At 42.0% G+C, this 14,061-nt stretch overlaps 1 protein-coding gene across 2 annotated transcripts in view; it reads left to right on the top strand.

Moving 5' to 3' along the window:
* TPP2 (tripeptidyl peptidase 2) overlaps positions 1 to 14,061 on the top strand; it is a 70,659-nt gene that overhangs the window by 32,899 nt on the left and 23,699 nt on the right. For both annotated transcript variants that reach the window (XM_054012879.1, XM_054012889.1), the window contains exons 16-21: positions 548 to 654; positions 6,442 to 6,596; positions 7,551 to 7,667; positions 8,300 to 8,400; positions 10,999 to 11,095; positions 11,396 to 11,533. In XM_054012879.1, the coding sequence (XP_053868854.1) occupies positions 548 to 654; positions 6,442 to 6,596; positions 7,551 to 7,667; positions 8,300 to 8,400; positions 10,999 to 11,095; positions 11,396 to 11,533 (715 nt within the window). The remainder of the gene's footprint in view (positions 1 to 547; positions 655 to 6,441; positions 6,597 to 7,550; positions 7,668 to 8,299; positions 8,401 to 10,998; positions 11,096 to 11,395; positions 11,534 to 14,061) is intronic.

The raw sequence follows: 14,061 nt of genomic DNA on the forward strand, positions 1-14,061 counted from the left end.
TGCCAGAAGGAATAGTGCAAATTGCCCCCATCCTGAATACAGGCACAGAGATGGCCACAGAGAGAGAGAAGCTGAGTTAATGTAACTGTAATGCCATTGTCCTCACTCAGTGGTACTGCATAAAGACTAGGTAGTGATGAGTCACAAGCTGATTTATAGTGTATTGATGGAACACCATTAGTCATCAAAATCCTAAAGCCAATGTTGCCTGTTAACATGGTGTGTCTACCTCCTGTTGGAAATGGGATGAGCTCATGTCTGACAAAAACTAGCTGTCATGAATTACTATGACCAGTGCTGATGGGCTCTGAAGAGACTGTGGTCATAAAGATGTACTTTGCTGCTGCAATAATAGTGAAGCTCATTGTTCTTGAAATGAAATAAGCAGGTGTGCAAGCAAGGGGCATCATGATCCAAAGTGACAGATGTCCCATGGTCCTATCCGTATTTGAGCCGTGGGGATTTTAAACCCACTAGCTGCATTTTTAAGATTTCTAAAAAGATTATTCAGTTTTAAAGTTATTAAACTTTAAAACTATATTCACAGAATAGATGAATCTTCACACTATGACCTTTCATATACTGATGTGCATTTTAAGCCTGGTCAAATCCGAAGACACTTCATTGACGTTCCTCAAGGAGCTACATGGGCTGGTAAGGAAAATTAAAAATACAAATTTATCTAAAATTTGTCTTTCAAACAGGCAGTACTCCCAGATTTCAATGGGAGTATTATGAGTAAGACTTATTTGTGAAATGCTATTTTTTAAGCTCTTTAGGGGGATTGGAGGGGAGTCTGTCTTTTTATAGTGTCTAGCACAATGGAACTCTAATTCTGATTAGGTTTGTGGCACTACAAGAAAAAATTACTAAATAATTGGGTATATTTGCATCACTGATGGAAACTCTGTGTGTGTGTGTGAGAGATACTATAATTGACCCTATTTTGTCTGGCTTAAAAACATGTAGGAACATGATGTTAAAGGGGGATGTGACAGATTTTTGTTACCAATCTGCCTGGGCCCACAGTTGATCAGGCTGGGACCACAGGGTCTTTTTTGGGAGGAGATGACACCACATATCTGAATTTTAAAGCTTTATTGATAAAATTAAAATAACGGTACAGAGTGCTGGGACCATTCCCACATCACTCAGGGGAAGAAAGAAAGCATTAATGCCCTCAGGCCCTAACCCACTTTCATACTCCCACACGCACTACCCAGACTTGGCCAGGTCTGGGTGTAACGTCAGAAGAAAAGAAGGGGAAGGCAGACGGGAGTGCTGTCCTGGGCCCAGGGCATCCAAGAATTTGCTGCGTTTTCCAAATTGCTCCAGCTCTTAGGAGGGTTTAAGTCCTGGGCTTTTTCGTCCAGAGCCTTCTGTTCCTGGTGCTCCTGGTCCCAGTCCAAACATGCTTGCTACGGTCTCTTTCCCTTTCCCAAAACATCTTAGCTTCACGGACGCCTGGCTGGCTCCTACTCTTGTTGTCTCGTCTGTGTGTGTTTTTTGCCTCTGCGGCCCTGGGCTTTGTTTTCCACTCGGCTGATTTTGCTGTCTTGCAGGTGCAAGGTCTGTGTAGTTTCTCACGGCCGCTTGGACAGCTTTCAGCCCTCCCCTCCTCTTCTCCCCCCCCCCCCCCGGTCTTTCTCGGCTGTAAGCCAAATCTTGGTTCATATTGTTTATATTTTGAACAATGATCAAAAAAATGCCATTGAAAACTAACTTTCTTTTGTGAATTTCTTGCCTCATTTCTAACCAACTACAAAATAACTTGAGTAAGAAGATAGGCAGCATACAGAGGAATATGACACATGAATAAAATGGCTGTGACACATCTCTTTGTTTGTTTCTAGACTTCAACACAGAGGGTTTTTTTGAGGTAGAATAAATATTCTTTGGAAGTTGTATGTTTACTAGGTAAATGCCATTGAGAAAAATTTCCAACCTTAATTTTCTTATCTATTTAAGAAATAATTGTATCTTTTTATAATGACTGATTGCTTTCTATTATCATAATTTTGTTTTAGCTAAGCCATTTATGCAGTCCTTGCGCATATATATAAGTTAAGAACAGAATAGTGTTTTAGAATACTTCTGTTACATCAGATTAGTTGTTCTGTAGCTTAGGGCAAATCAAGAGTGTATGGCCTGTGTGTGTGTGTGTGTGTGTGTGTGTGTGTTTAATACAAACCTGAAGCGGCCACTTTACGTCAAAAAGTCTGTATCAAAAGTCCTCTCTACCAGGTATTAGCAAGCAGGCAGGTAGCATCACCTGTTAAGCTTGCCCCACGCTTCCCATTATAAGCCTCTGTTTTCAGCTGCTTATAACTAAGGCTAAGTTTTAGTCATAGTCATGGATATTTTTAGTCATGGACAGGTCACAGGCAGTAGACAAAAATTCACGGCCCGTGACCTATCCATGACTTTTACTAAAAATACCACTGACTAAAACTGGGGGGATGGTGCTGGGGAGAGGGGCACAGCCCAGGGGGATGGGGATGGGGGTTGGTGGGGTTGGGGTAGGCTCCCTACCCAGCTCCTGGGAAGCAGTGACCCTAGCTCCACGTGCTGCCTCTGCTCTGCCTCAAGCCCCAGAACCGCAGCCAATGGGAGCTATGGGGGTGGTGCCTGGCTGCCGGCGGAAACAGTATCTGGAGCTAGGGGATCCCCCCTCCAGGTAAGCACTGCCCTGCATCCCAACCCCCAAGCCCGGATTCTCCCCTCCCCCACCCCACACACCCAAACTCCTGCTGGGGTGGGAGGGCGGGACAGGACTGCAACAGCTGGTGCACCTGAGCCAGCTGCACGGGGCTGCTGCAGAAATCATGGAGGTCCTGGAAAGTCACGGCATCCATGACCTCCGTGACAAACACTGAGCCTTACTTACCATTTTGCGAAACTTCAATCACTTGGGCTAAAATTTCCCCATGCTGCGTGTTTGCCCCAGGCTGCATTTTTTTTTTTTTTTTTTGGAAAACTTCAGCCAAAATGGTTCAGCCACTTTTGAGAATGAGGCTAGAGAAAAACACATTGGTGCCCATGTTAGAAAAAGACAGGAATAGAAAAGATGTTCTTTGAGAAGCACTAGCACCCCATGCTTTGGAATGGAGGCTTGAAATTTGGTAGAGGATGTGCCTTTTCCATCCCTGTGAAAATTTGGCCAAGTTATGTGCCTCTGAAAAATTACACTTCTCACATGTTTATTAGAGATTTTGCAGCTAAATTTCCCAAAGATTCTGTTTGTCCTGTACCTGTTCCAGGGTGGGGCTGAGCAGGGCTTACCCTGCAATTGCAGTTTCCATCTGCTCTGGCCATGCTGGGTCTGGGCAGCAGACCTGACAACAAGGAACTTGTGTCTCAGAGCTTCCCCTGCTGGGACCAGGCAGTTTGTGGAGGAGGAGTGAAATGCAGAATTGTCTTGGGACAAGGAACCAGGATTGGGGAAGACGCACAACTTGGGACAGGTTGGAGGGGAAGGTGAAGAAGGGGCAAAGCTTGGGAAAATGCACAGTTGAATCCGTGCCTGCTAGAGCACATTCCCATCCAGAGCCTCAAATGGAACCCAAGATTCCTAAGTGTCGCTATTCCTCGGTCAGCAAATGTCTTTAAAACCCTCTGGCAAAGTCTCTCTCCCCTTCAAGTGCTGTGGTCCACTTAGAAGATGAGAACTTAACTGAATCCTTTGCCACGGAGGTGTCTGGTCTGATGTTAATGATAAAACTCTCATTATCTTCAGTGGGAGCAGGTTGGAATCCAACGTCAGGGTGTTTGTGTTTAAAAAATGACAATCAAATGAGTACTTGTGGCACTTTAGAGACTAACAAATTTATTAGAGCATAAGCTTTCGTGGACTACAGCCCACTTCTTCAGATGCATATAGAATGGAACATATATTGAGGAGATAGATATAGATATATACACACACACACACACACACACACACACACAGAGCATGAATAGGTGGGAATTGTCTTACCAACTCTGAGAGGCCAATTAAGTAAGAGAAAAAAACTTTTGAAGTGATAATCAAGATAGCCCAGTACAGACAGTTTGATAAGAAGTGTGAGAATACTTTCAAGGGGAGATAGATTCAATGTTTGTAATGGCTCAGCCATTCCCAGTCCTTATTCAATCCTAAATTGATTGTATCTAGTTTGCATATCAATTCCAGCTCAGCAGTCTCTCGTTGGAGTCTGTTTTTGACGTTTTTCTGTTGTAAAATAGCCACCCGCAGGTCTGTCATTGAATGACCAGACAGGTTAAAGTGTTCTCCCACTGGTTTTTGAGTATTATGATTCCTGATGTCAGATTTGTGTCCATTAATTCTTTTGCCTAGAGACTGTCCAGTTTGGCCAATGTACATGGCAGAGGGGCATTGTTGGCACATGATGGCATATATCACATTGGTAGACGTGCAGGTGAATGAGCCCCTGATGTTATGGCTGATGTGATTAGGTCCTATGATGATGTCACTTGGATATGTGGACAGAGTTGGCATCAGGCTTTGTTACAAGGATAGGTTCCTGGGTCAGTGTTTTTGTTCAGTGTTGTATGGTTGCTGGTGAGTATTTGCTTTAGGTTGGGGGGTTGTCTGTAAGCGAGGACAGGTCTGTCTCCCAAGATCTGTGAGAGTGAGGGATCATCTTTCAGGATAGGTTGTAGATCTTCGATGATGCGCTGGAGAGGTTTTAGTTGGGGTCTGAAGGTGACAGCTAGTGGTGTTCTGTTATTTTCTTTGTTGGGCCTGTCTTGTAGGAGGTGACTTTTGGGTACTCATCTGGCTCTGTCAATCTGTTTTTTCACTTCAGCAGGTGGGTATTGTAGTTTTAAGAATGCTTGATAGAGATCTTGTAGGTGCTTGTCTCTGTCTGAGGGATTGGAGCAAATGCGGTTATATCTTAGAGCTTGGCTGTTGACAATGGATCCTGTCAACAGGTGTTCCTGGATGGAAGCTGGAGACATGTAGGTAAGTGTAGCGGTCAGTAGGTTTCCGGTATAGGGTGGTATTTATGTGACCATCGCTTATTAGCACAGTAGTGTCCCGGAAATGGACCGCTTGTGTGGATTGATCTAGGCTGAGGTTGATGGTGGGATGGAAAATACTAAAATCATGGTGGAATTCCTCAAGGGCTTCTTTTCCATGGGTCCAGATGATGAAGATGTCATCAATGTAGCGCAAGTAGAGTAGGGGCGTTAGGGGACGACAGCTAAGGAAGCGTTGTTCTAAGTCTGCCATAAAAATGTTGGCATACTGTGGGGCCATGTGAGTACCCATAGCAGTGCCGCTGACTTGAAGGTATATATTGTCCCCAAATGTGAAATAGTTGTGGGTGAGGACAAAGTCACAAAGTTCAACCACCAGGTTAGCTGTGACATTATCGGGGATACTGTTCCTGATAGCTTGTAGTCCATCTTTGTGTGGAATATTGGTGTAGAGGGCTTCTACGTCCATAGTGGCCAGGATGGTGTTTTCTGGAAGATCACCGATGGATTGTAGTTTCCTCGGGAAGTCAGTGGTGTCTCGAAGATAGCTGGGAGTGCTGGTAGTGTAGGGCCTGAGGAGAGAGTCCACATAACCAGACAATCCTGATGTTAGGGTGCCGATGCCTGAGATGATGGGGCGTCCAGGATTTCCAGGTTTATGGATCTTGGGTAGCAAATAGAATACCCCTGGTCGGGGTTCTAGGCATGTGTCTGTACAGATTTGTTCCTGTGCTTTGTCAGGGAGTTGTTTTAGAAGATGGTGTCGTTTCTTTAGGTAATCCTCAGTGGGATCAGAGATTAATGGCCTGTAGAATGTGTTAGAGAGCTGTCTGGCAGCCTCTTGGTCGTATTCCAATTTATTCATGATGACGACAGCACCTCCTTTGTCAGCCTTTTTGATTATGATGTCAGGGTTGTTTCTGAGGCTGTAGATGGCGTTGTGTTCAGCATGGCTGAGGTTATGGGACAAGTGATGTTGCTTTTCCACAATTTCAGCCTTTGCACATGTATTATTTGACATTATTTTAATCATGGATTTTGGGTATGTCAGTACAGCAGTTAAACACCTGCAGCCGAACTGGGAAGCTGACTCAGGCTGCAAGACTGTAAAATTGATGTGTAAACATTCAGGCATGGTCTGGAGCCCAGGCTCTGGGACCCTCCCACCTCGTGGGGTCCCAGGGCCCAGTCTGGAACTCCAGCCTGAATGTCTACTCAGCAATTTTTAGCCTCCCAGTCCGAGTCTGCTGACCTGGGCCAACCATGCTGCACATCTTTTATTCCAGTGTAGTCGTACCCATAGGCACTTGTGTGCTGAATAATAACTGTTTTTTAAAAAATTTACATATACATTGGAGTCTAATTTTCTTTTTCTTCTCTAAACATTTTCCATTCTTATTAGCTTTTTTGGCTACTGAAATTAAGCTCTGTTTTGAAAGTTTTTTTTCTTTAATCTAGAAGTTACAGTATGTTCCTGCTCAACTGATGTGACTGCCAAGTTTGTTCTTCATGCGGTTCAACTAGTGAAACAAAAAGCATACAGAAGCCATGAGTTCTATAAATTCTCATCCTTACCAGAAAAAGGATCAGTGACTGAAGCGTTTCCTGTCTTAGTAAGTTAATTTGAATTTAAATATCAATATGTACAAAAATTAACAGTAAACCATGAAAGAAAATTGGCTTTGTTGACGTGTTATTCAGAGAACTCAAAGAAGCACGATATAGCAGGGCCTGGATTCAGTTGGAATTATTATGTTGAATTATATGCACTATATTTCCATTCTTTCACTAGTCTTCTTAATTACTCCATATTTTATCATTTTGATATTAAAACTGAACATAAGTGAATTTGGTGTCTTCAGTTGCTGGGTTAATTTAATGCGTATTAAAGAAGCCAGATTGGTAATCCAAAATCAGTTTGTTTGAAGAACAGGCACAGTAGAGGCAGTGATAGTGTAGGATTCCTCCTGTTGCCACATTCTTCAGCCATGACCTGGACATCATATCAAGGGTTCATGCTCTGTGTCCATTCAGTCCTTAGCCTCTTTGAAAATGCCATAGAACTGAACCTAAGTTATGGAACTCTTGCAAGAGAGAGTGAAGACTGTGGACTGCTTTCAAAACTAAATATTCATTTCTTCATCTTAGCTTTCCCTCAGCGAATTCTACATATAGATAGGCAGCAGTCTCTCCGTCGTCTTCTGTAAACTAATCAATCAGTTTTTCCTGCAAGCTGGGAAAGAAGGAAGAAGTGTTATTTAAATGTATTTTTATTTAAAACCTGTTTATATAGAAAAATGCTGCACCTGTCTCTGGAGTATTATGTTCATTTTTGGTCATAGCTAGGATATCAGACATGATTTTTTGGAATTGTCTTGCATTTGCAGGACAAGCATAGTGTCCTGGCCAATTCTGTGTAAACTTGGATTACTGGCATAATTGGAGTACTTTTGAACTGCGTGCAAATTCCTTTGTTCTTTTATTAATTTATTTTTAGGGTCGGTGGGGAATGAGAATGGAAGGTGAGGGTATGAATATGTCTAACTTTTGTCTTTTCTATTATCCAGGGTGGAAAAACCATTGAATTTTGTATTGCTCGTTGGTGGGCAAGCCTTAGTGATGTCAGCATTGATTATACAATTTCCTTCCATGGCATAGTTTGTGCTACTCCTCAGTTAAACATAGTGAGTTTTTTTCATATTTTAGTTTCTATTGATCAGTTTGAGAAATTCTTTGATGATGAAAAGATCGTTAGATGCACCTTGAAGAAAACTCAGACTATACATGTAGCTGAGATATGTCAGTGATTAATAATAATTCTTAAATGCACAGTAATAGGAACAGGAACCCACAGAAATGTATTGATCACGATTAGTACAAAAAAGCTATGTTCATCCATTAAACTTGCAAGTATTTACAGGGAATAATGGTCTAGGATGCAGTTTTTCAAACATAAATACCTAAAGTAGCAATGGGCTTAAATTACAGCAAGGAAAGTTTAGGTTGGACGTTAGGACAAACTTCCTAATTATCGGGGTAGTTAAGCACTAGAATAAATTGCCTAGGGAAGTTGTGGCATCTCCGACATTCGAAGCAGCTTAGATAAACACCAGTCAAGAATGGTCTAGAATGATAATACTCAGTCCTGCCTTGAGTGTGGGGGACTGGACTAGAAGTCCTATAGAGGTCCCTTCTACTCCTACATTTCTATGATTCTATTCTGAAGAAAGGCCAGTAATGGGTTAGAATTTTTTATATGTATTTATAAATAAAGCTGAGAACCAAGTTAACCGTTAAATACTTTTTTTTTTTAAAGCATGCTTCAGAAGGCATTGTCCGTTTTGATGTTCAGTCCACACTGAAATATGAAGATATTGCTCCTTGCATAAATCTGAAAAGCTGGGTCCAAACGCTCAGGTACAGTTGCTGTTTTGGGGTCTTTGTTGAAAATTGTCTAATTTTTCAAAGTTGCTTAGCCTGTAATTAAAATAGTAATTCTTGAAATAAACATGAATTACCCAAAGTTATTCATTTTACTGTTATGTCTATACTACCCGCTGGATTGGCGGGCAGGGGTCGATTTATCGCATCTAGTCTAGATGCGATAAATCGACCCCCGGGCACTCTCCCGTTGACTGCTGTACTCCACCTCCACGAGATGCGCAGGCAGAGTTGACAGATCTTTATAATGGCAGCTCCAGGTTGCTTCAGGCCAGAGTAGGGCGGGAGTCTGGAACTGAGCAGGGATACTGGCTCTCCTGTGTTCAATGACCCTGCCTAATGGTGCCCAGAAAGACTTCTCATCCTAATCACATTTGCCATGTCCAGCCAGTCCTAGTCTCCTCTTCTGGGCTCCTTGTCTGAATCCCAATGAGGATGAAGAGGAAGCCACCTGACTCAAATGCAAAAGGGACTAGAACTGAATAGGGGGAGAGGAAAAGGAGTGGATAGGGACAGGGATCCTGGTGAGACTGGGGCTGGTAGGAGAAGGAATAGAAACTGTTACTAAGATCCCGAAGGGGTTAGGGACTCGAACTAGCTGAGCAAGAAGATTAGAACAGAAAGCTTAAGAGGTTGTCGGGAGAGGGAATCTGGAACTGGGAGACAGTTGGTGGGACGGAGGAGAAACACTGAGATTGGAGAAGGAGCTGGGTGGGAGGGGGAGAGATTGGGACTGGCTGAACAACAAAACTGAGAACTGGGGGGAGAAGAGGGCAAATGGCAGAGGAAGAGAGGGGAGATCTGATGAGGAGTTGTGAGGTGGGTGAGGGGGAAACTGTGACTGATTAGGACAAGGAACTGGGGTGAAATAGGGAGGGCTGGGATGACTAGGGCTGTGGGGAGGGAAGAGACACACAGGACAAAGAATCAGGAGGGAATAACTGGGACTGGCTGGGCTAGGAGACTGGGATGGGGGACACTTGGTGTGAAGGGAAGACCAGGATTTAGACGGGGATCCCCAGTGGGGAGACTAGAATTGGCTGGGCAAGAAAAAATGTGATAAGAATGAGAAGCCTGACAAGTGGAGATGGCATGGGTAGGCAAGGAGGATTGGACTGGGACCAGAAGCCAGGGTAGGGAAGAACAAGACAGGGACAGGTTGTTGGAGGGGATGGGAAAGAGGAAGAACAAGTTAGCTTGGGAGAAACAGGAAGAAGGGCGTGTGCCTGTTGGAGCACACTTCCCTTCTTAGCCAGGAATGTAGCCCAAGATTCTTGAGGGCTCACCCTTCGGCTGCTAGGAGATTTCACAATATTTACTGACAGGAAAGTGTCCTCTCCCCCTCTAGTGCTAGTCTGTATGGAAGATAACCTGTTACTTCTGTCAGTTACTCAATTAGCTCAAGTGGCAGAGGACTGTGTTCTGGCTCCAATGGTTCCAACCTGTTGATAACCCATATGGGTCCCAATGTGATGCCACATGCTGGAATTTCTGGGTTTTGTTTGCTTTTTTTAAAAAATCTAGGAAATTACAAACACACTATTAAAAGGAAACTAAAGTTGCAAGATGAAGCACTCTAAAGTTAGGAAATGCCAGAATTAAGGTTGCTTAGAGCAAACATAATATTCTGCCCGTTTGTGCTTATGCATTAAGATGGTCTTTGATTATATCATCACATTATTTTTTTTCTACAGGACCCCAACCTCATTCAAAATGCAGCATGGGGGGTGCTCACTTAATGAGCAGCCATTTAATTTTTTTCTCATTATTCAGTGCGTGTCTCCTGTGCCTTATTTACTGCACACTCTTTAAACTCTGATCTAAAGACAGAATTATTAATTTCCTCATGTGTTGTGGCACTCATGACCAGTATTTGAGTGCTTCTTAAACATTCTGAACTATCTTTAGTGCCCCTGTGAGAGATGCATATTATCCCCCTTTTTTATAGACGGATAGTTGAGGGACAGACATATTAAGGTCAGAAGTATCCACTCGCCTTGGGTGCCCAAATTGAGACCCCTAGAACCTGATTTTTCAAAGTACTGCAATTTGTGTGTTCCAAGACCAGCTCCTACTGAGTTCATTTGCATTTGTGAGTGCTCAGCCCTTTGGCAAATCAAAGCCCAGGGTCTCAAGTTGTGTGCCCAGAAAATGAGGAACATGTAATTAATGATTGCGTGTGGAAAAGATGGATTTAAGTGACATGCATATAGGAACTCTGTGGCAGAGGCAAAGATATAGTCCAATTTCCAGGGTACGATTCAGCTGTCTTAACCATAGACCATCCTTTTCCTGCAATACCATGCCTCATTCACTACACGCCTTCCAACTTCTGCAGTAGTGGATCAGGGATCTTGTAGACAAGTCTGCTTCACTACATAACCCTGATTCATCCCCAAAGCAGGTCCATCCTTTGCAGGTGTAAGAGGCATGGGTTCTGTCGAAAAAATTGCATGTGATCGATCATGTAATTGAAGACTGTCATAAGGCATGCGAGTTTCTGTTTAGACAAACTGTTCAGGCAAATTGTATAGGAAAACTGTTCCTAAAACTTGCTGTTGTGTTCAATTGCAGACCAGTGAGCGCTAAAATAAAACCTTTAGGATCCAGAGATGTTTTGCCAAATAATCGGCAACTATATGAGATGATTTTGACGTACAACTTTCATCAAGTAAGTTTTAATTGGTTAACACTGTTTTAAACTTCATATCTCTAGAACTTTTTTGTGAATTTCCTAACAAAAGGAGTAGGGAGAGCTCTAGGATGTGCTGGATCACAGAATCTTGGAGTGCTTCTGTAGCTGATGCCAGTTGTAATGCAAACTGTGAGAACAGAGATTCTAATTAATCATAAATTGGAAGGATTGTTTAAGTTTTACTATGATTAATATAGACTTATTTCTGAATCATTACTTCAGAAGTGTACCTTTCACTACGCAATATTCAACTGTGTTTTGACTTTTTTTTTATAGCCTAAGAGTGGGGAAGTGACTCCAAGCTGTCCACTGCTTTGTGAATTGTTGTATGAATCTGAATTTGACAGCCAGCTGTGGATTATATTTGACCAGAACAAAAGACAAATGGGGTCAGGTGATGCTTATCCACACCAGGTACAGAGGGATATATTTACCCTGATCAGACATTCTACATAATATGAAAATTATATTCCTTCTTTTCCCCCTCCCCACCTGTCTATCCAGACCCATAGGTATAGATAGTCCCTGCCATCAGATAACCACAGGATGTAGTAATTGCACTTTTGAGTGGTGTATTTTGTAAAAGGAACATGCTAACTGGAAATTGCCAGTGTTCTCCATCTGGTGGAACATGTGTCATTCTTTCTTTGTAGAGTAAGGAAGAAGATTTGAAAAATTTGACTTTTTTTTTCTTCTTTTTCTTTTTTTAACTACAAAAAGCTTTTACCATGCGACTGCTTGCCTTAGTGTGACCAATGCTACCAGAGACGTGAACTGCAGTCCCTGTCTTTTTACTAAGATGTTGCACAGTTTCAATTTTTCTGTGTAAGGCAGAAAGGGTCCCTCAAGCTCTTCCTAGTGCTGGTGTATTTGTCTAGCAGAGTGGTTGCTTTTATCCTATCAGAGGCACCTGTATTAGATTTCTAAGGTAGCCTCCATCAGTGTCTTTCAACAGCCTTTTTAAGTGTGAGAGGCTGGTTGTGGAAGACTTCTTTGGTGCTGCCTTTGGTAGGAAGGTGGATTTTCACAAGACTTTTAGGTATTCTACCCTCTGTATAGGTTCCTGTACCGCTTTCGGAAAGGCTATATATCTGAATTGGTATAGAAGAATAAAAAGAAAAGTGGAAGTCTTCTTTACTGACTTTAGTTCTTGGAATTATTTTCTAATAATTCAGATTCCCAGTTGGCCTTTATTAATGTAGCTTTTGATCATTCTTACTTTCTGGAAAGATCAGTTTAAGTTTGTTGTTCACCAGAGTACTAGATGGGTATCCATAGTTGTATTTTTTTTTTAAATTGAAGAAACAAAATAAATTCACAAGTTTTCCTTGTACACAAAAACTGCATCACTCAAGCTTTATAATCACCAGCAAATGGAGAGAATATAAATTAGCCACTTGATGTTATAACTTCCAGACCTCCTTTCACAGAAACTGGCCAGCATACTACATCCAGACCCAAAATTCATGCATTTGACTGCTTGATTTTTGAAATCTTTATCTCCAAAAAGCATTCACTATCTTCAGCTATTAAGAATCTCTTGATAGAGGGCCATACAAACCTATGGTGACTTGGGAGAGATTTTCTCTTTGAGCAGTCCTAAAGCAAGTTGACACAATATCTGCTTCTATTTCTCTCATATTGGATTATCCATTTGCTGTTCAACCCTTCCCCACCCCTCAAAAAACAAAACAAAAACAAAAATATAGGTATGTTGCTAAACTGCAACTTGGCTCCTGTAACAGTTTACCATGAACGTTGTCGAAGTTCCACTTAAACATCATGAAATGTAATGAAACCACTTTTCCAAGGTCTACTCCATGTCTTCCTAACAATACACAAGTTGGGTCCTCTTTGGTAGTGGTTTTCAAACTTTTTGTATTGGTGACCCCTTTCACACAGCAAGCCTCTGAGTGTGACTCCTTTTATAAATTAAAAACATGAGGGGGGTAATTAAATTTAATGGGGGCTTGGGGCTTTCAGCCCCTTGACCCCATGTAACCACCTTGCTACCCCGTGAGAGGTCACAACCCCCAGTTTGAGAACCCCTGCTTTGGGGGTTAAATCTGGTACTTAAAGAGCTGATGGAGTATCTTTGGAGCTTCTGGCAGACTGCCCTTTATGAACTTGTTTCAACAAAACACATATGCCTAATCTTAAGAATGTGCATATGACATTCTTAACTTCAAGAATTTGCTTAAATTTCATTAATTTAAATGGGATTGCTCACATTTGTGGGTGCTCTGCTAAATCAGGACTTTTATTACCTTTCCTTGAAGATTATTTGCTGCTGCTGTTATACGAAAGACAGAGTCTATGAATTGCAGGCCATGATCACTGGACCCTACTCATTTGATATTCCATAATGACAATGTGGCTCTTTGCCCACAACCAGAATTTTAGTTTGTCTGATTTCCATATAAACAAATCTAGTAATGTATTGGTGGTAGAAGACACAGTTTGACTGGATTAACTCAAGAAAGATGATGATTAATTTACTACCCTGTTTCCCCGAAAATAAGACATCCTCCGAAAATAAGGCCTACTTACAGTTTTGCCTCTCGTTGTAATATAAGGCATCCCCCCGATAATAAGACCTCCCCGATAATAAGGCATCCACCGATAATAAGGCATTTTTCATTTCTGAAAAATAAGACATCCCCTGAAAAGAAGACCTAGCGCATCTTTGGGAGCAAAAATTAATATAAGACACTGTCTTATTTTCGGGGAAACAGGGTAGTAGTCTTTCCTAGCCACTTATAAAGCTAGGAGAAGCTGGGCTACATAACTTTGACACAGTAACTATGAGTTTGATCTATCATGACAAGACAAAGGTCATTGGGAAATTCCCTAGATTGTACTTCATGGAAATGAGGCTTTATCCACTCAATTATTCAGACTGATATTGCATCTTGATTCAAAATTGTACAACCTGCCAGAGA

Source organism: Malaclemys terrapin, chromosome 1 (genome assembly GCF_027887155.1).
Source record: "Malaclemys terrapin pileata isolate rMalTer1 chromosome 1, rMalTer1.hap1, whole genome shotgun sequence".
Classification (NCBI taxonomy): Eukaryota; Metazoa; Chordata; order Testudines; family Emydidae; genus Malaclemys; species Malaclemys terrapin.